At 48.3% G+C, this 21,730-nt stretch overlaps 1 protein-coding gene across 1 annotated transcript in view; it reads left to right on the forward strand.

Annotated features, from left to right (window-relative positions):
• Positions 1 to 21,730, forward strand: part of RNF43 (ring finger protein 43) — a 64,240-nt gene that overhangs the window by 29,686 nt on the left and 12,824 nt on the right. Inside the window, exon 2 of the mRNA XM_065909648.1 lies at positions 17,685 to 17,807. Within this exon, the coding sequence (XP_065765720.1) occupies positions 17,685 to 17,807 (123 nt within the window). The remainder of the gene's footprint in view (positions 1 to 17,684; positions 17,808 to 21,730) is intronic.

Consider the following 21,730-nt stretch of genomic DNA (forward strand, 5'->3'; position numbering starts at 1 on the left):
GGCTACCCACTCCAGTACTCATGGGCTTCCCTGGTGGCTCAGATGGTAAACACTCTGCCTACAATGGAGGAGTCCTGGGTTAGGAAGATCCCCTGGAGGAGGGCATGGCAACCCACTCCAGTACTCTTGCCTGGAGAATCCCATGGATAGAGGAGCCTGGTGGGCTACAGTCCATGGGGTCACAAAGAGTTGGACAGGACTGAGCGACTAAGTACACACATGTTCTCATTTAAATATATTCAAATGAGGGATTTCCCCGGTGATCCTGTGGTTAAGATTCTGTGCTTCCAATGCAGGAGGTGCAGATTCAATCCATGGTTGGGGAACTAAGATCCCAAGTGCTGCATGGCCAAAAAACTAAAAATAAATGCATTCAGATGAGCCCCCACGGCTCACACAAGTTGCCAAATTATGATATCTCAAGCAGGAACAGGGTCCAGACAATTCCTGTTGGCTGAACTAGGACTGAACTTAATCCTAGACTGACTCAGCTTCTCTGTTAAAGTTGTTTGAAATTCTGATATCCTGCCAGAGATTGTTTCTAAAGAGTTCTCAGTGTGAAGTATGAATCACAAATGAATGGAGTCTCGGGAGACCAAAAGCTCAAGCTTTCAGTTTAAATTCAACATACATTTATTGATTGCCTGTTAGGGCACTGTGTTATATATGGGGATATAAAGAAACCCCTGACCTCAATGTGGTAGATGAGAATCTAAATTTATGCTGAAGATGTAAAGTACCTCAATAAATACAAACAAGTCGATTGGGACATTTCAGAAAAAGAAGAGAGTCTTCATGAAAGAGGTGGCATGTAAACTTGTCCTTGAAGGATAAGTAGGATGTTTGAAAGTGACAGGATAGAAGTAAGAGGCATTCCACGAGGATATAAGAGTGAGTAACACGATTTGGTCTGGACAAGTGGTATATAGTATGTTTAGAAGGGAAGTGGAGATAAAGCTGAAAAGGGAGAGGCGAAGAGGAAAGAATTAGTACTTTTTGAGTCCTATTGTGTGCAGAAATGGTTGGTACTTTAATTACATTCATTTCATTTAATCTCTGCAATGCTCTTGGGTAGGTGGTGGTACCCACATTTTTTTTACCCACAAGGAAACCAAGACTCAAGAGATGAGGCCACCCTTCAAAGTCACACACATCTTGTATGTGACAGAGTTGAGATGTGAAACCAAGTTGTCTGATTCCAAAGCCAGCGCCAAGCCCTGATTCAATAGGCTGAGTTTGAGTTTAATTCAGAAGGCAGAGAGGAATCATTGTGGTATTTGAACAGGACAGTGACATGATCAGGGCTATCTTTAGGAGATTGTATAGTGATTTAGAATAGCGAGACATTGGAGACTAGTGAGAAGTCTATTGTAATTGTTCAGACCCCAGAGACATAGAGAAGGTAGGTTTCCAACTATGAGTTTGAGTGATTGGATATGGTGACTTTGAGGTGCTCAGGCTGGATCTCTAGGAAAATGATGGTGTCATTAACAAAGATGGGTTAGTTAAGAGGGCTTACTGGTTTAGGGTGGAGTAGAGGGTACCAGTAAGATGATTAAGAAATAATGTCAAACAGAAAGTGCATGAGAATTTGACTTTGGAAGCAAATTTGGGAATTATCATTGAAGATATTGGAATGATAAGAACTCTCTGTAATAGAAATCGGAGAATATATACTTATATTAAAATGAGCAGAAGAAGAGAACAAAAAGAGGCAACACGTGAGGGGCACTCGGAGAAGTAGCATTATGTCACGAGCAGCAAGTGAAGAGGGTGTCAAGAATGGGTATCCAACAAATGAGAAGGAATTTAGAGATATATGTCTTCCTCTAGCCTCAATCCCTTTCCTTAGGAAACAGCTGGCACCCCTGGGTTCAGATTCGTCCACCCCCGCCACCCCACATTCAATCAAGGGAATTGTCTGTTAAAGACGTGTTTGGTAGTCATATTTTTGATTGAAGCTAGTAAAAGCTCTCAGTTTTTGTGCTACCAAAATAAAATAAAAAAATTCAGGTCTTGCGCTAAATCACTGGAGGTTTAGTTCCCAAGAAAGTTCTTACACTTTTGGTGCTTCTGTTCTTTTACTCTGTGATTCTTCCTGTGGTCAATCCCGTCTCCTTTCATTAAACACGAAATTCATGCCTGAAATTCAGGATTCCTGGTTGCAAGCCCAACATGCATTGCGTTGTGTCTTCAACCTAATTTGTTAAAATGGGTGGTAGTAATAAATAAGAATAAAATAGCTAATGAAGGATTATAAAGCACTTTGCTAATATAAAATGCAACATCAAAGCTGAATAATAGTCTTAATTTAGGTTGAAGGGTTCGATTAGCAGAGTGAAACTAAAAAGGACAAAGGGTAGTGTTGCTTTGTACCTTGATAATCAGTGTACAAATCAGAAGTGCCTATTGATCCTTACTGCACTGTGAACTCTCAACCCAGGAATTTGGCTCACCTCCCTCACCCACTCAGTCTGATGATGGTACCTGCCCGCATCTCCTGACAAATGCAAACAGGAGCTCGTGTTCAGCAGAGCTAACTTGATAACTGAGAGGATTCTTCTTCCGTTTATCAGCACTTTGATTATCTTTTGGTATCTCTTACCATTTGCACTTAGCAGGAAAAATAAAGAGGTTTGGGCAATTATGAGGTAAGAAAGAACTTAGAGTTCACAAAGAGCAAGTCAGGGGATGTTGGAATATTTGAACACAGTCACATTTGGTGTGAGGCAGCCTCATGCCATGTCCTCAGGGCCAGTAGAGACTGGACAGCTGATCAGGCTCCCGGGAACGTGAAACAAAGGCAAGGGGGGTGATAGCAAATGGCCTCTCAACTAAAGTTTTTACGTTTTGGGCTTCAGATACATCAGTTTTTTAGGGGACTTCCCTGGTGGTCCAGTGGTTACGACTTCGCCTTCCAAAGCAGACGGTACAGGTTCAGTCCCTGGTCTGGGAGCTCAGATCCCACACGCCTTATGGCCAAAAAACTAAAAACATAGAACAGAAGCAGTATTGTAACAAATTCAATAAAGACTTTAAAAATGGTCCACATTAAAAAAAAAAAATCTTTAAAAAAATAGAGAAAAGAAATATAATTCATCCCTCATTCCACTAAAGGTAAGATAAAAGAAACCACTCAGAAAAAACATGGAATACTGTTGAAAGTAAATCAACCATGAATTTTCCGTGCAGATCACTGGTCCAGGTTCTTGTAAAATCTTAGTAGTAGAGACTGAAGTCACCAGAGATACTCAGCCAACACTGTGGGCCAAAGCCAATGCGAGGCAAAACTTTGAGTCATTTCTGTAGGGGTGATAAAGAATAAAATTGTTTTTAACAGTCTCTAAATGACTCCTGCCCTGAAAAAGCTTCTGATCAGATCTAGGGGACAGACCAAAGGACCCAAAGTGACGGGGGATCGCCTAAAAGCGACACAGTAAGAGCGAGTGAGTCTCCCTGTTCATTTCACGGTCTCCCAGCACATATGAGCTGTGCTCTGTGAGTTTATGTTCCCTGTGTATTGTTTCACAGATGGCCTTGGGATTCTTGGACATAAGTGGGTGTATACATGGCTATAGATCTACTGTCAGATTTAATCTTTTGAGAACAAGAACTAGTCCCTTTTCGGGGGTGAGGCAATGCATTAAGGACTATGCTCATTTCTGCACATTGATACTGAAGAAAATCAATAAATAAGAGTACCTGGGTATGGGTTATTAGGCAGAAAGTTCTTCCTAAAATAAGTGATTTTGTTCAGGGTTATAGAGATTTAAGCATCATATAAAAGGGAAAGAAGAGAACTCTCCCCTGCTTAGAGGTCAAAATATAATAAAACTGGCTTTAAAATGTAAACTTACAGGGAATATACAGAAGGTTTCTAAAGAGAAAGCAGAAATACGAAAATAATCATATCCTGATCAAATGACATGGCAACCACCAGACTTATTTATCTCAAATATGGTAATTAGAACAGATAATTCAACATGCATTTTTCTTAACATCTAGCATGTACAAGTCCTTCTTACTTGAAGGAGCTCAGGGTCGACTTTGCAGGAAGTGAAGTAGTTTTGTCGAACATCTCTTAAGAACCAGGGGTTCTCCTGGAGGAAATGGGAGAGAGGTTGGGTCACAGTGGAACACTGATACAGCTAATTGTAAGGGTTAGTAAGTGTCATTTAAGAATTTTGAATATATCACTTCAGGACACTCCACATGTGTTAGTCACTCAGTCACGTCCAACTCTTTGTGACCCCCTGGATGGCCCGCCAGGCTCCTCTGTCCATGGAACTCTCCAGGCAAGAATACTGGAGTGGGTAGCAAGGCCCTTCTCCAGGGGATCTTCCCAACACAGGCCTCCTGCGTTGCAGGCAGATTCTTTACTATCTGAGCCACCAGGAAAGCCCAGGAGACTCTACGGGAGAAAGTAACTGGGCGGACTGAAGGCTGGAGAGAGGATTAGAGAAGGGCCCAGTTTGGCCTGGGCTGAGAGGTCAAGGATAAAAAGGGTGGGGAGCTGTAGGACTTAGATCTCGGAGTCTCTGGCTCACAGGAGACTGGGAGGTGCCACTTGTTTTTTCTGTAGAGCCAAGGAGATAGGGGAAAGGTTCATGGGAAGAGAAAGTAAAAGGAATTTATTAGCGAACCAAACTACTTTCCCATATTATACACTTCCTGTAAAAGATTTCTTAAAGCAAAGACAGTGTTTTTCAGGTCTTTTCATGTCTAGAACTCTGCCACAAGAAGCCACTGAGATATCTTACTTTATAGTTCCTAGGAGCTCAAGAGATGCTATTAGGAATTACTCAAGTATTCATAGGATGGAAATACCAACTGGCACCAATGCCAAGATGCCCAGGCTCCATCCATAGAGACCCAGTGAAATGGTTGCCGAGCCCAGAATGGTAGTCTCTCCTAGGCTCTCATGATACCCTCTCTCACTTTTTCTTTTATCCCCTGCCTAGAAGGCTGCACTGTGGGTGGGAATAAAAATCGACTCTCCCATTGCATCCAGGCAGCTGCCAGCAGTCTGTTTGCCTTGTTCTTTGCTGGCAAATCATTAAACAGTCCCCCCAGAGCAGGCCTCTTCCCCAGGGCCACCCCGTGGACGGGGGTTCAGAGCTGTGGTCAAAGGACTGTCAGCAGTCAGGCTGGAGCCCTTGGGCTGTCTCCAACACAAGCCTCCCCTGGCTGCTGCCTCTTCTGAACAGAAGCCTCTTTGGCCCAATCTCAAACCCCAGTGGCTTTCGAGGAGAGACTCTGGGCATCTGTGTTGGCTGTGGCCTGAACCACTGTGTGCTCCTCAGCCTCCTGGTATAATTTCTCAAGGCAGCTGCCCCTGTATTTCCTCTGTTGTTTCTTTATTGAAGCACTGGCCCATGATCCATATTTTTTTCCACTTTGCAGTGTAAATGGAACAGTCTGTGACTGCCCAGGATCTGGGGATTGGGATCAGGCAAGCATACTCCCTAGCTTCACCTCATCCCCACTCACAGTGTGACTGTTAAAACCTGGGCAGAGGGACCTCCCTGGGGGCCCACTGCCTTCCTACGCAAGGGGTTGTTCAATCCCTGGTCTGAGAGCTAAGATTCCCACCTGCCTCTTGGCCAAAAAACCAAAAGAAAAGCAGTATTGTGACAGATTCAATAAAGACTTAAAAAAAAAACCCAAGAAAACAAACAACAACAACAACAACAAGGAAACAACCTGGGCACAGATTTGGTTGACCTGGCCCATGTGAATACAATTTGTTGTTGAGTCACTCAGTCGTGTCCGACCTCTTGCCACCCCATGGACTGCAGCACACTAGGCCTCCCTGCCCTTCACTATCTCCTGGGGTTTGCTCAAACGCGTATCTGTTGAGTCGATGATGCCATCCAACCATCTCATCCTCTGTGGCCCCCTTCTCCTCCTGCCCTCAATCTTTCCCAGCGTCAGGACCTTTTCCAGTGAGTCAGCTCTTCATATCAGGTAGCCAAAGTATTGGAACAATGTAGTATTGAATACAGTATCTGCCCTCAGAGGGCCTCCAAGCCAGTCGTGGAAGACAGCAGCGTGAAGCAGAGTTTGCAGGGCAGCTGGAAATCCCTACAACCTCTGAGCAGAAAAACACGTGAAGTGTGTGTGAAACAGCCAGATTTATGTGGCCGTTTCACACACACACTGAAATCACTGAACTTAGCAATGCTTGAGTAGCCCTGCTGATAGTCCTCATATACCGATGACATATTTAAATGAATAGTCTGACTTCCTCAAATTTCATTTCTTTGGTCTTTTTCTTTTTTTTTTTTCCCCACAGGGACTGTTTGGTTTTAGTCTTTGGCCTTTGCAGCATTAAAATCTGAATCTAAATAATTACTTAAAAACAAACACTGCCTGCTTCCAGCAGGTTTCTAAATTCCTACCATCTCTGGCATGCATTTGGCTAGAACAGAAAAGCAAAATAATAAAGCAGACTGTGTCAAGGCTGTTTGCAGCACATTGGGTTAAGTGGAGAGTTCAGTGAACTTTCATGTGTGGGAAGAGTGAAGGCCGGGCCTGGGAAGGGCCCTGTCCAAAGCCTTTTTAGACCCTTATCCTGGAAGTATGCGGAACAGGTATGAAACCCTTGTGATGCTGCCACCCGTGTCCAGGCCTCAGCCTTCCTGCAGGGAACCTCTTTGAATAAGACCTGGCTAAATGAGGGGTCTCGCTGCCTCCTATAGGATGGAGGTCAGTGTGGGCGGCAAAATCTCCCACGACAGTGGTCACTAGCTGAGCAACAAAATGCAGCTGACATGTCAGATCTCGTGGTAGGATTGTTAGCATTTGAGGCCAGGTGAATTCCTCACCTGCTGTGGGGAGAGACTCCAAACCACGTACTGGGGTGTCTTCTAAGGTCTTGACATTCGTGGGCCTCAGAGCCTTAGTATTCTATTTCCCAGCCTTCCTTCCAAAACACATTGATGTAACTAAAATGATATTTGATGGGCTCCTCCCTCTCCTTTGCTCCCAATATCATGCATAGCTTCTTGGTGCCCCTATAACTAGAGGTCCTTCTGGACTGAGTCAGGATAAACCCTGGTTCTCTATGGGAATGTAATGGACAAAAAATCTACCTCTTGAGGGGCTTCCCTGGTGGTCCAGAGGCTAAGACTCCACTGTCCAGTGCAGGGGGCATGGGTCTGATCCCTGATCAGGGAACTAAGTCCCGCATGTCATGGGGTGCAGCCAAAAGTTTAAAAAAAAAACAAACAAAACAAAACTCTATCTTTTGGTGGTTGTGATTTTTCTCCTTTTCTGATTTCCACCAAATAAGGTTTCTTCTCTGATATCAGTTTATTTCAAAATCAACCCAGATAGTCAGTTCTTTCTTCTTTCTCCACTCTTTCTTCTTCCTTCCTGCTTAATTTGTAAGATAGATTTTAGAAATTACAGCTTGGGGATTTCCCTGGTGGTCCAGTGGCTAAGACTGTGCACTCCCAATTTAGGGGACCTGGGTTCGATCAGGAAACTAGGTCCCACATGCCACAACTAAGACTTGGTGCAGTCAAAATAAATAAATAGATTTTTTTTAAAAAGAAATTGCAGTTTGTATCTATTTAATATGTGTAACTTTTTAAAATGTGTGCATGTGTCATTTTAAAATTTCAGAAAGAGTAAAACTTAATATTATACTTCCTCCTTATATGTATTTTATTAAAAGAAATTACAGATAGGTGGTGATGACCTTGGCTTTTCAGGTGATGCAGTGGTAAAGAATCTGCCTGCTCATGCGAGAGATGCAGGTTTGATCCCTGGGTTGGGGAGATCACGTGGAGAAGGGAATGGCTATCCACTCCTGTATTCTTGCCTGGAAAATTCCATGGACAGAGGAGCCTGGTGGACTACAGTACATGGGGTTGCCAAAGTGGGACACGACTGAGTGACTGAGCGTGAGCATGCATGACCCTGTGAACCACAAGGATGCCAGGCAGAGGGTGGGGTCGGGAAAGGCCCACCATAGGACCGTCGTAGGGTAAAGGAGTCCAGTCACATCGTGGAGTTGGACACGATCTGAGACAAGGAGGGGTAACTTTTTTACTTGAAGAAGGGAGACTAATGTGGGAGGAGACAGTGAGAGAGATAGCAGTCTGCCTGAATGTCCATTATCTGAGCTTGTGTGACCTCTAATTTCAGGACACACCTTTCTCATCCTAGACAAACATGGACGATTCATTGGGAAGGCATCTCTGAGCAGCGTCTGGGTCTGAATGCCTTGTTGTGGCTAGGAGAGATGAGATAAGCCCTAGAGGGGAAGAAGGAAGCTGAGACTGCTGGGCAGAGAGAGCCTGGGCCCAGAGGGAAAAGGAGCAGACAGCTCCTGTCTTGTTGTTAAGAATGATTCAAGTTGGAAAATTCTAGAAATGTAGATCCTGAAGCCTTCCGTCCAGGCCTTCTAGTACTCAGCTGATGTTTGGTATACCACCCAGAATACTTCCCAACACACAGACCTGGAGGCAGACTGGTATAATATTCAGGGAACTGGGGTTGCATTTAGGAGACTTAGCCTCCTGTGACCCCCTTATGTAACCATGGCCGTCTGTAGCGTGAGGCTCACATTCCTTGTCTGTGTAAAGCAAGTTTTAAAGGTACCTTACAGTCTGAACCAGGCTCAACTGTTAGCAACTCACATCTCTTTTATAAACTGTATGGCAACTGGATTCAAATTGAGTTTTATTCATTCTTTCGCCAAACACGAAGGGCCTCTTGTTCTTGCTGTGCTAAGTCGTGTCCGACTCTTGCATGGATTGCAGCACACCAGGCCTCCCTGTCCTTCACTATCTCCCAGAGTTTGCTCAAACTCAGGTCCATTGATTCGGTGCCCGCCAGAATCCTCTGTCCATGGAATTCTCCAGGTAAGACTATTGGAGTGGGTAGCCATCCTCTTCCCCAGCGGATCTTCCTGACCCAGGGATCAAGCCCGGGTCAGGAATGCTTTGCAGGTGAATTCTTTACCATCTGGGCCACCAGGGAAGCCCGCTAAGAGCTTCCAGATACAAAGTCCCAGACTGGACCCTCGGCGAGCTCAGCTCCTCACCTCAGACTGCCCCCCGCCTTCTGCTGGAAGCTGGCAGGTCCTTTCAGCTCTTCTCTTATCAGCCCTCTTACTCACCAGCACCCCTGCCCCCAGGAAGTGTTCTCTGGATCAAGCAAGAGATACTGGAGGCCTCTATCATCCATCCTGTCTCTGCTAATCCCTTTCCATCAAGGGTATGCTTCTGTTTCTCTCCTCCCACCAACATTATTTTCTTTCGTACCTTTAAAAAAGAAATCACACCATCAAGTCGGAATACATTTTCCTTGTAAACGCATTTTAACAAATAGATAAAAGGAAGCTCCTCTTGACAATCCTCCAGCCTCCTAACTTAACTGATTAGGAAACTCAGCCACCCCAAAGAGGCAGAGATGCAGTCTAAGGATGGATGGAAATGCAGTCTAGAAGTTTCCAAATCCTAAACAATTGCCATTAGGATCTACCCTGTAGAGGTGAGCATCGGCCTCTTTAAATAACGGGCAAGATGCCCACACTGGCCCTCAGAGACTACAGCAGCAGCAGCAACTCCAGGCCAGTCTGCTTTCCCCAACGCCCAGCTCCAGGGGCGTGACTTTACGATGCTCCTGGGTCCTGTCGCCGGAGATAAAAGTCAGGTAGTTCCAAGTTCAGATAATGGAGGTTGCACGGGAGAGGATGATTATAAAATCTGAAAAGAGGAAATGGGGAGAAGGTGCCTTTGATGCCTGGCCAATGTTCCCGATTATAAAGGCAAAATTGTAGCAGGCAGTAAAGTTACCCGTCCAAGGCCTGGGTGAAGGTCTGTGAGTGGACTCAGAGAATAAGAGATTATTGCGGCTGAGCTGGGCGGGGACGAGGGCGGCTGGGAAATAGGAGACAGCAGAGAATTGCTTGCAAGAGCACACACCCTGAGAGGAGGAGATGCCATGGATTAAATAAGACCCGCGTTAAGTTCGGGGCTCAGTTGAGCCCTGGAATGCCCTTTGTGAGGAGGTAATGAGATCACACGGGGAGGAGGCGGGCTGAGAACTGGAAGAGCTTGTTCAGTGGGGTTGGAGGGCTGAGCCCAGGAGGGAAGTGACCGTGGATAATGAGCTGTCCCAGACTGGGCTGAGGGGAGCGCTGGCATTCAGAGGTGCTGTGACGACTGCCGAGGGAGAAGCTGTCAGGGCGGGCTTTGTCCCTTCTGAGAATAAGAAGGCATTTTACTATTGTGGATGCAACGGTGTCAATAAAAATAACAACCATTTAATGAGCACTTATTGGGACAAGCCTGATAATCCAGGGGCTAAGACTTAGTCCTTGCAATACAGGGGAACTAAACCCCGCATGCCACAACTAAGAGTTCGTATACTTCAACTATAGATCCCACAGGCTGCAACTAATACGTGGTGCGGCCAAATAAATCAATACATACAAATAAATATTTTTCAAAATAGTAATGAGCACTTAGTATGGAAGGCTCCATGCTAGGCACTTAGGGCCATTGTCTCCAGACTTCATGATAATCAGGAGGCATTTTTTATTCCATTCTGAACATGAAGAATAGGAAGTTCAAGAAAGCTAAGTGACAACCTGTCCCAGGTCACACAGCTAAATGATGGAGTCAGAAAATGAACCTAAAGGCTGGGAAGGGAATGGAAAAATCAGAACAAATAAATTGAAGGAGGAGGGCAGAAACATACAGACCAGAGCATGAAATACAGCACACACCAGCAAAGACCTGCACCTTTCCATCGGTGTTCAAAATGTGTGTGCAGAGTTGAGTTCTCAGCCGGAGTGGCCTGGACCCCATGGAAGAAGTCCTTGTAATTTGCTCCTCTCCTCATAGCAGTGTCTGGAATTGGGCATTGGGTCTCCTGGCCTTTCAGCAAGATGCAAGTAGTCCTTAAGCTGGCTTGGTTTCTAGGAGCCCTCCCCAGCCACACCATCTCCAGGTCCTGCAAGCCCATTTCTCCTGGTTCTCTCCTGATATCACTGACAGGACGGGTGGCCGGTGTGGAAATCATGTTTACATCTGCGTTATTAGGAGACATTGCTTCCCAAGGAAGTGGATGCATTTAGATCTGCTTTCTTCTTAGGCGCCCTCTTCCCAGCTGAAAATTCCCTGGAGGAGGGGGTAAAAACAGTCCCTGTGTCACACCCCAGGGAGACCAACCCTGCCTTGCTAGGAATTGAATGACCTTTTCTTGGCTTTTTTTTTTAAACTGAGAATACGTACTTGAGAAACTCTCATTGTAAAAGGCTCCATACAGAAGCACAGTCAGCATGATTTTCATGCCACAGATAGGACTATGCAAGAAATACCATGGTACTTTATTTTTTTTAAATGGAATTCCTGACTTAAAGGTCCTATCCCACTTTGCAGGAGACCCAGGTTCGATCCCTGGGTCAGGAAGATTCCCTGGAGATGGGCATGTCAACTCTCTCCAGTATCCTTGCCTGGAAAATCCCATGGACAGAGGAGCCTGGGGGACTATGGTCCGTGTGGTCGCAGAGTCCATACGACTGAAGCGACTGAGCATCCTCCTCACAGAGCAGCCCAAACTGAGAAAACTAATACCTTTTACTTGTCCACACTGGTCGCCACCAATGTGACCACTCTCCGAGCACGAGTGCTCCCTTGGAGCCCAGCATCTTTGCCAGGGTCCAGCCTCCGGGGTCCCTCCTTCTGGGGCACAGGCTGTAGATTCCCACCACATGGCACTGTCCAGGCCCCTTCCCCATCCTCCAGATTCTGGGGACTCTGACTACCCGCTACCCCCACCCAGCTCCGCAGACAGACTCCTTTCTGCCCTCAGGACACTCCCATGTCCTCAGTGACTTCAGTCTTTCGCCAAAGTCAGGAGGAGAGACCTTTAGCAACTTTTGCTTTTGGTAAATGCCCCCCAAGGCAAGGAAAGAGAACGCAAGCCTCTCTTCTTGGAATGAGAGGAAGGAAAAGACAGGAACAGTATATAAATAGCTCTTGTTCTTTTTTATTCTTCCACAACAACACAAAATAAAACTCAAATTAATATCTTTTGTACACTGTCCTATGATTGGAGTACTCAGCAAAACACCAAAGTCTCTTCTCCATCTCCTCTCTAATTCCTCTCCCAAAGCCATGGTTTTCAGGATTTTGATAATTCGTGCTGTCTTCATAGGTAACTATCAGTTATGTGGTTGTAGGCATTCAGTATTTAATTTTAAAACCTATGTAGCAGGGACTTCCCTGCTGGTCCAGTGGCTAAGACTCTGAGCTCCCAACACAGGGGACCTGGGTTTGATCCCTGGTCAGGGAACTAGATCCCACATGCCATAATGAAAAGATCCCAAATGCCGAAACTAAGATCCGGCGCAGCCAAATAAATACTTTTTGAAAAGAAATAAATAAAACCTATGTAGCAGGCACTGGAGGGGCAGTGGAGGTCTATCACAGGCTGCGGGAGGGAGGGAGGGAAGTAAGTCGATAACTAATATACCCTGGGGTAAGTCTGTGTGTGTGCTAAGTCACTTCAGTCGTGTCTGACTCTTTGTGACCTCATGGACTATAGCCCACCCAGCTCCTCTGTCCATGGGGATTCTCCAGGCGAGAATACTGGAGTGGGTTGCCATTCCCTCCTGCAAGGGATCATCCCCACCCCGGGATAGAACCCGCGTCTCCTGCATCGGCAGGCCGGGGTAAGTCTAGGCCTGGGGAATTACAGTGCTCTAAGGGCCTATGGACAGAGGAGCCTGGCGGGCTACAGTCCGTAGGGTCACAAAGAGTCGGACACCACTGAAGTGACTTAGCACACACACAAAGTCCCTGAGGAGGGTCTCCAACCTACCCTGACAGAGCAGCAACACCAAAGGTTTTGAAGACATGAAACAGGTTCTTTCTGGAGCATGGGCTGCGAGCGGGGAGAGGTGTTGGAGGGGTGGTAAGCCATGAGGAGGCATGAAGGCTTGACCTGGAGTGGGCAGAGTCTTTTAAGCCGTGTTTAAAAGTGCAGCCTTTATTCTAAGAGCTATGAGGAGCCTTTTCAGCTCCTAGAGAGTAAGAGTGAGTGAAAGTGAAAGTCGCTCAGTCCTGTCTGACTTTTTGCGACCCCATTGACTATACAGTCCATGGAATTCTCTAGGCAAGAATACTGGAGTGGGTAGCCTTTCCCTTCTCCAGGGCATCTTCCCAACCCAGGGATCAAACCCAGGTCTCCTGCATTGCGGGCAGATTCTTTACCAGCTGAGCCACAAGGGAAGCCCAAGACTATCTGAGTGGGTAGCCTTTCCCTTCTCCAGGGCATCTTCCCAACCCAGGGATCAAACCCAGGTTTCCTGCATTGTGGGCAGATTCTTTACCAGCTGAGCCACAAGGGAAGCCCAAGAATACTGGAGTGGGTAGCCTTTCCCTTCTCCAGGGCATCTTCCCAACCCAGGGATCAAACCCAGGTCTCCTGCATTGTGGGCAGATTCTTTACCAGCTGAGCCACAAGGGAAGCCCAAGAGTATCTGAGTGGGTAGCCTTTCCCTTCTCCAGGGGATCTTCCTGACCCAGGAATCAAACCAGGGTTTTCTGCATTGTAGGTGGGTTCTTTACCAACTGAGGTGTCAGGGAAGCCCAGAGGGGAAGAGAGATGCCCACATTAGACCATTTTGGCTTCAGTATAGGGAACTGAGCCAGGTGGGTTGACCCCAGTTAAGTGGTTATTTCAGTAAATCGGATGGTGGCTTGTGTTAGAGTTAGTATGGGAATGGCAGAAAGAGGACAAAGAATAGAAATGTTTAGGAGATACAATTGCTAGAATTTGATGACTGGGGACTTCCTTGGTGGTCCAGAGGTTAAGAATCTGCCTTGCAACGCAGGGCACAGTTTCAATCCCTGGTCTGGGAACTAAGATCCCCATGCCTCGGAGCAGCTAAGCCCGCACACTCTGGAGCCCATATGCCCCAGTGAAGAGACTGAGTCCTGCAACTAAGTCCTGACACAGCCCAGTAAGGAAATATTAAGAAAAGAAATTGGTGATCAGTTGTTGGAGGTAGTGGTAGGAGATGAAGGAGCTCAGAGGAGACTAGGAAGGCGTCTAACTTGAGTAATAGGTGGATGGTGGTTCCGGTCCCTCAAAAACGGAACACTCAAGGGGCAGTTTTGAGGCATAAAATGATTAGTTTGATGCTGAGTTTGAGGTGTCTCATTTAAGGTTCTTCAGGCAGAAATGTCCAGGCCCCTCCTGAGGGTCTGGAACTCAAGAGAGGTCTGGGCTGCACTAATGTAATTAACCACCTCAGTGTGGAAACCAGAGTCGAGGGTTTGGCTGGGGTCACCCGGGGGTACCATGGAGCACTCTTCACTAAAAGAGAGCCTGGAATATTCCTGGAAGTCACCACCAGCGTTTCAGGGACTTGTGTTTGGGTCGTATGCTTTAGGAATGTATAATTAGGAAGCCAGGTTTTCTTGGTTATGAGTTAGGGGAAGGTAACATGTTTTCAAAGTCAAACGGATTGTTCTTTTTTTTTTTTTTTTTTTTAACTTCATCTTACTTCTTTCTATCCCTCTAATGATCTGCTCTCAGCTGTGTAATCCTGGGCATGTTCCTTAACTGTTCTGTGCCTCAGTTTCCTCATTTTTAAAATGGAGATGATTATAGGGTTGTTGAGAGGATGAAAAGAATACACAAAAGTGGTTAGGACACTGGTCCACTGTATTTACTCAATCCATGTGAACTCTTATCCTCATCCTCATCATTAGATTGACTATGGCGTTGACAATCTAGATTGACAATTGGAGTTACATGACTCCAGAAGGTGGAGTCAGACAGAGCCAGGTTCTGACCTTGTGTGACCTTGATTTCTCGGAGCCTCAAGCTTCTTCCTGTCAGTGGGGACGAGCACACCTACCTGGTAGTGAGATAACATCTGCAGGCTCTGGCATGCCAAAGGCAGTTACTAATGGTTAATTTCCTCCATGTCCTTCTTCTGTGGTTGTCAGTTCAGGACCAGGGAAGTCTGGTGACGCTGCAACCATATTTTCCCCTCCATCTCAGCACCCTCTGTTGAACACTATAGGCAAGTACATGTTGGTTCCCACCCCTGCAAGAAGACCTGGGGGCAGTGTGGTGGTTACATCTTCGCAAATCCTTCTCTAAAGACTGCTCCTCTCCAAAGTGACTTTCTCCTTCCCCCTTGACCCTCTGGTCAGGGAGAAGCATCTTGGAGTTATCTGGAGAAAGTCGGACTATACGTACTGCCTACATCATAGGTAAGATCCTACGTGCATGCTTGCTCAGTTGCTTCAGTCTTGTCCAACTCTTTGCGGCCCCATGGGCTGTAGCCTGTCAGGCTCCTGAGTCCATGGGTTTCTTCGGTTTGCGGTCCCTCCCAACCCTCAGCACAGACTGCTTCCTCTGCCAGGAAGCTGACCTCCCGTTTGTTGGGGGTCCACTGGGTGAACACACATCATTTAAGTCCCCAAAGGAGCACAAGTCGCTCTGACCTCCCCGTGGGATTGGAGGTCCCCCTCCCCAGGCCCTCCAGTGGGCCCCTGAAGGATCCTGCATCAGGACAGCACAATACAATGCGTTTGCACTCTTGTATGCTGAGCTTCTTTGAGGCAAAGAGCCTACCGTATTCTTTGTTGACTCCTCCACTCATTGAACAGTGCCTGGCCCCAGGAAGGCCTTCGGTGTTGGTAAAATGAAGAAATGAATGAGCAGATGGACAGACTTATAGAGCTTGTTGAGATGGGGCTACAAACTTCACTACAGCCCCCAACTTTATGCCCCACACCATTTCTGGGGGCTGAGGGATATAGAAACTTTCTCTCACACTAAATCTGGATCACCACTGGCCTGACAGTCCTTAATTTCTGGCAGCAAGAATGGAACTCACTCCTCTCTCAACACCTCCTGCTCAGAGATTTTTATTCACAGGGATACAATTCAAAGTGAGCTAGTGCATACTTATTGAGAACCTACTATGTTCAAGGGGCTGCAGTGACACAGGATGAGAAAATAGCCCAAAAGCGCTTTCAAAAAGTGATTGTGCTTTTAAATCCAGCATTGGCATGATCATGTTCATAAACATCTTCATAAATTCAAAATTGTCTCTGGTTCCTCTGACCAAATTCTCTCTGGTTCTTCCTGGAAGTCCTTTAGACTTCAACAGCAGGAGCCAGGGAATCATGGGCAACTCCCTAGCAGGAAGTCCCATTCTTGCCAGGATACGTTGGGTTTCTGCCACATGGGAATCCCTGGCCCATAGACTTATGTTTTGCTCTCACAGTACTCTGGGAAAATTAGGTTTGAGTGGGTATTAGAATCACCCTGAGGAGGGACTTCCCTGGCAGTCTAGGGAAGTTTGGTTAAGACTTCATGCTTCCAATGCACAGGTAGCAAGTTCAATCACTGGTTGAAGAACTAAGATCCAATGTGCATGCCATGTGTACTTGCTCAGTCACTTCAGTCATGTCTGACTCTGTATGACCCCATAGACGCCAGCCCACCAGGCTCCCCTGTTCCTGGGATTCTCCAGGCAAGAACACTGGAGTGGGTTGCCATTTCCTTCTCCAGCGCGTGAAAGTGAAACATGAAAGTGAAGTTGGTCAGTCGTGTCTGACTCTTTGCGACCCCATGGACTATAGCCCACCAGGCTCCTCAGTCCATGGGATTCTCCAGGCAAGAACACTGGAGTGGGTTGCCCTGCCCTCCTCCAGGGAATCTTCCTGACCCAGGGATTGAACCTGAGTCTCCTGTGTCTCCTGCATTGCAAGCGGCTGAGCCTTCAGAAAAGCCCTGCATGCTGTGAGGTGTGGTCAAAAAATGTCACCCTGAAGAAGAAGAGAGTGTGCAGAAGGGCAGTCTCATCTTGGCGCGGGGACCTGTAGTCTCTGTTAGGCCTGTTGGCCTGCCTCCCCTGAGTCACTGCTCTGCACCAGCCAGGCTGGAGGCCCCAGGTCTTGGCTGGACCTGCCATACTCTCAGAGCAGGTGGGCAGAGCAGGCTGCATCCTCCTATCCATCCTTCCAGGGCACAGGATGAGCTCCTAGGAATTGTGCTACTCGAGGCTTAACTCTTAGCCAAACCTTATCCCCAAACAGTTCTTCTCCCTATCAGCAGCCTGCTTGCTCCCAGGGTAGGCACAGGGGGATGCTGAGGGGAGCAAGATAGCACCCAGTGAGAAGACTCAGGCCACAGGGGCGATGGGCGTCTCCATGGCAACCGCTGCCAAGGGGACAGGAGACACCAGCGGCGCCCAGCACTGCCCTTGGAGAGCAAGCGGGGAAGGCGAGATTCTGAGTGCAGAGAGAGTGACTCTGCACTTGGGATCTTGGAGCAGAATTAGGAGGTGGGAGGGGCTAGGGCCAGGAGAGCCCTCCGCAGCTGACCGGTTTGGAAAAGCAGGGCTTGAGGGCGGCTGGAGCAGCTTTGCCACAGGCTCTTCACTTCGGTGCGTGTTTTGGACAGCCCTCACTCCTGTCTGCCCCCGCCTCCATGCATCCTTGGTCCTGGTGCCCCTGAAACGAAAACTGGGGGTTCCTAGCTTGCTATGAGACCGTCTGATAGGAAGCCCCCTCTATTGCGGCACCAGGAGGCCTGCCAGGCCCCCGTGAGAACAGTGAAGAAGCGCCCGGCGCACCCAGCTGCGCCTTATGCTCCCAGAGCCTCCTAACCCGTCTCTGTCCTTCTCCCCGCAGTCCCACCCCCTATACCTGTGCAACGCCAGCGACGACGACAATCTGGAGCCTGGGTTCATCAGCATTGTCAAGTTGGAGAGTCCCCGACGGGCCCCCCGCCCCTGCCTGTCGCTGGCCAGCAAGGTAGCGTCACCCTTGGCCCCCACACACTCGAAATGTCCCCCAACTCTGGGGTGTGAGAGGTTGTGTGCTCATCGTCTACTCGCTTCTCGAGAGTGATGTGCTCAGTTGAGGTTTTTATAGCCCATGACAAGTCTGAGAGACGTGGAAATGCAGGCCCCCGTCCTTTCCCCACCAACCATGGGCCAGCAGAACCTCCTGGTGGCCCCTAGGGCTTGGACCCCCTCCTTCCTGCTCCCCATCACGTGGACGTTCCGACACCCCGCCCTGTGCCCAGCATCAGCGCAAAGAAGGGGTCAGTCGGAGGGCTTTTCCATCTTTCAGGTGGACTCACTGAACACCATGCAGAAGGAGCAGAAACAGAGCCAGTGCCCCTTAAAATACTGTTCCTCTGAGATTGTGGAGTAGCGGCCCGCGCTTCCACGGGGCGCCCCTGGCTGGGGCTGGCAGCCGCTGCCACCTGTCCACTGGCACAGGCTCTCTGGCTGGGATGCTGCCCACTGGCCTGCCACCTCACAGACCCGCACACATCTGCGTTCACGACCCCTGCTTTCACATCAGTTACTGCTTTCTTTGTGCTGATATGAGGGTGGGACCCAGCACAGACACTTCTTGCATATTAATTCTCATTTACGTTCCACAACAATCAGGAAAACTAGACACTGTCATTCTCTATTTGACGTAGAAGACAAATCAGGCAGATTTCAGGGCGGGGTTCCTGCTCACGGGGTGGGGGTGAGAGAGGGGGGTGGCAGCCCCACCCCGTGGGCCTGCTCCTTGTGCTCAGGCCCAGGCTGTCCCGGGGGGTTCGTGGTCCTCCTGAGGGCTGTTTCCTGGGCCAGGAGTCTCAAGGGAAGAGCCTGGGTTCTTCGCTGATCCCCCAGGGGAATCAGTGGGCAGAGTGTGGTGCCCACGGACGGGTGAGGATATTCTCTGGTTATGGTGATGCCGAAGGGGCTCCCAGGGAGGGGGAGATGGGGGCCAGGGCCCACCGGAGCTGCTGGAGACTGTGGTGTGTCTGTAGGATGGTGTGGGGCCTTGCTGGCAGCAGCGTTTTGTTAGGCTGAAGCTGCCCTGCTTCTGGCTATTTCATTTCCATCGCTTGACAAACTATGGGCAAATGTCACTCACTGTTCATTTGGTAAATGACTGTCTGCTGTTAGGTAGGTAGTGTGAGCAGAGAGAGGTGGGGAGACAGACGGATGGGGAGGACGGGTTCTGAGAAGCCCTGCTGTCCCTCTGAAGCAGAGAGTGACTTCACACACATGTGGACACTCAGCAACCTGTCAGGATGTGCCCATGTAGGACAGAAGGCTTCCTGTTGCCCCTAGGGGACCAGGTTTCTGTAGGAGACGTGAGCCATGTGCAGAGACGCTGGGTCACGAGGAACATCGGTCAGTGCTCTCTGAGGTACTTAATTAACCTGGTTGGGCCTTTGTTTCCACTTCCATAAAATGGGACTTTGATTTCCTACCCTGGTGACCAAGGTGAGGTTGGAAATAGTGTCTGCCAAGTGCCAAGTAGTACCTGAGCTAAATCAAATGCCAAACCAACAGCTCAGGAGAAGCACCTTGACTTCCCAAAATTTTAGACATCCCACTGGCTTAACTAAACTCTTCAGTGTTTTTTTGTTTTTTGCTTTTGGTTGGAATTCTATCAGTTCCATGTGTTAATACAAGTTTTCTCATAGGAAAATGAATTGTGCCTAAGAAATGCAGTTAGCTTGGTTAAACATATTTAAAACTAGGGTCATGGGAGGAATAGGGGAAAGGGGGCTCTTTGGTGAGGAAACTTGAAAACCACTGACCTCCGTCAGCTCTGTGCTGGCGTATCAGTTAGTGTCGGGGTGCCGTCAGGATCCCCAGAACTGGGGCTCCAGAGCCAGGCAGCCCTGCGTCTGGAGCCCAGCGTCTCCGCTGCCCTCAGTGTGACTTGAACATTTCAGCTCTTGGAGCCTCCGCTTCCCCATCTGTAAAAGGGGAACAATGATGGGGCTGACGTCATGTAGTAGTTAGGAGGGGTGGAAGAGACAGCGCGAATGGAAGCTCTTGGTCTGTGCCTAGCACACAGCGATCACTCAACAAATGATTGCAGCGGCCACCGTGGCCCTGGTCATTGGCTTGTACTTTATCTTTACTTGTACATTATCTTGTACATTATCTTTACTTGTACATTATCTTGTACTTTCACAGGCAACAAGGCTGGTCTTTCTCTCTCCCCGTTCTCTCTCCATCTCTGAAACCCTCGCTGTAGTTTTTCTGGACTCTTTCCTTCTTGTCAGCACCACCACCTTCCTCCTCCTGCCCAGTCACCCAGATTGGTTTCTTTTTTATTACTATTTAATATTGTTTTGGCCATGCCTCACAGCATGTGAGATCTTCGTTCCCCAGCCAGGGATCGATTCAGAGCCCCCTGCCCTGGAAGGGTGGGGTCTTGACCACTGGACCACCAGGGAAGTCCCCGTCCCTGTTTCTCCATTAGCGGCTCCACAGCCATCCCTGTGATTCCCCAGGCCCTTCCCACCCTGTGCCTGGACTGGAAAGTGGCCTTTTGCCTAGTGGGAGGAGCTGGCTCTGGAGGCAAAAAGATGGATATAAGCCCTGCTTCTCTTACCATAGAGACCACCCCCTGGTAACCAGGCACTCAGAAGGCTGAAGTCCTGGGTGGGAATTCTGCTTCCACTGCTTATCACTGTGTGACCCTGGACAAGTTGTTCAGTCTCTCTGAGCCTCACTTTCCTCAATTCAGAAGTGGGGCTGATGACTGTCTTATAGAGTTGTTGTGAGGAGCAAATGAAATCACGCACGCAAAGCACATGATAATAGCTAATACGATAATAACTAACACTTACGGAACACTTACTCTGTGCCAGGCACTTATTATAAGGCTTAACATGGATTAAATTATATAGCCCTCAAAACAACCCTATGAAGTAGGTTCAATTATTACCCCTAGTTTATAGAAAGGAAAACTGTGGCACAGAGCAGTTAAAGGACTTGCCCAAAGTTTCACAGCTAATAAATAATAGCAGATTCAGTCTGGGCAGAGTGGGTTTCAATAAAGGTGTTATCCCTTCTCCTTCCTCCTACCCTCACTTTCAAGGTGAGGTGAAGCCCACCTCTTCTACCGAATCTGTCCTGGCTGACTCAGCCCAGCTAGGCCACTGAGAGCAGAAGCCCTTACCTTCAGGCATGCTGCCAGGGTCTCTGGCCATGCCTTACACACCAGGCTTCATGGAAGGGCCTTGTCAGGGGCGGGGTGGGGGCAGGGAAGCCAAGGGTCCTTCTTACCCCCAGTCCCACCCTCAACCTCAACTCACCTCTTTCTCTTTGGTGTTGAAGATTTGTCAGTGTGTGCGTGTGTGTGGCAGGGAGGGGGGCTGGGGGGAGATGGAGGAAAGGGCTTTCTGCAGCGAAAAAAGGTTTGGAAATGACTGGTCTGTTTCATTTATTTGTATTCTAGAATGTTGTTATCAGCATTATAATTTTACATATATGCCTTGTCTCCGCAACTAGATTATGAGTTGTTCTGGAGGGCTTGGCCTTCCCCAGCTTGGTGTCCTGGGCACGGGGGGTGCTCAGTCAGTCAGTGATGAGGGGGAGATCCACAGTGAAGTGTCTGGAGAGGGAGATCTAAGGCACGGGGCAGTGCAGAGCGTAGACGTGCCCGAGTCCTGGGACGCACTGGCCTCCCTGCTCTAGGCTGCGGGCAGCCTGCTTGCTGCTCTTAGAAGGCCGGCTGCCTCTGCAGCTCCCAGAGAGGCCTCTGGGATGTCTTTCTAAAGCTTATCTTTCTATCTTGAGGGCCTGCCCATCCCCTCTCTTCCAGGCTCTGGTCTCTGAAGAAGTGCTTCTCTTCCTCCCTCCCTCTTGCTTTGGTGCAGGAGCGCAGCCATCTGGCCCTAAATCTTGCTTTTTGATTCCTAG

Source organism: Muntiacus reevesi, chromosome 18 (genome assembly GCF_963930625.1).
Source record: "Muntiacus reevesi chromosome 18, mMunRee1.1, whole genome shotgun sequence".
Lineage (NCBI taxonomy): Eukaryota > Metazoa > Chordata > Mammalia > Artiodactyla > Cervidae > Muntiacus > Muntiacus reevesi.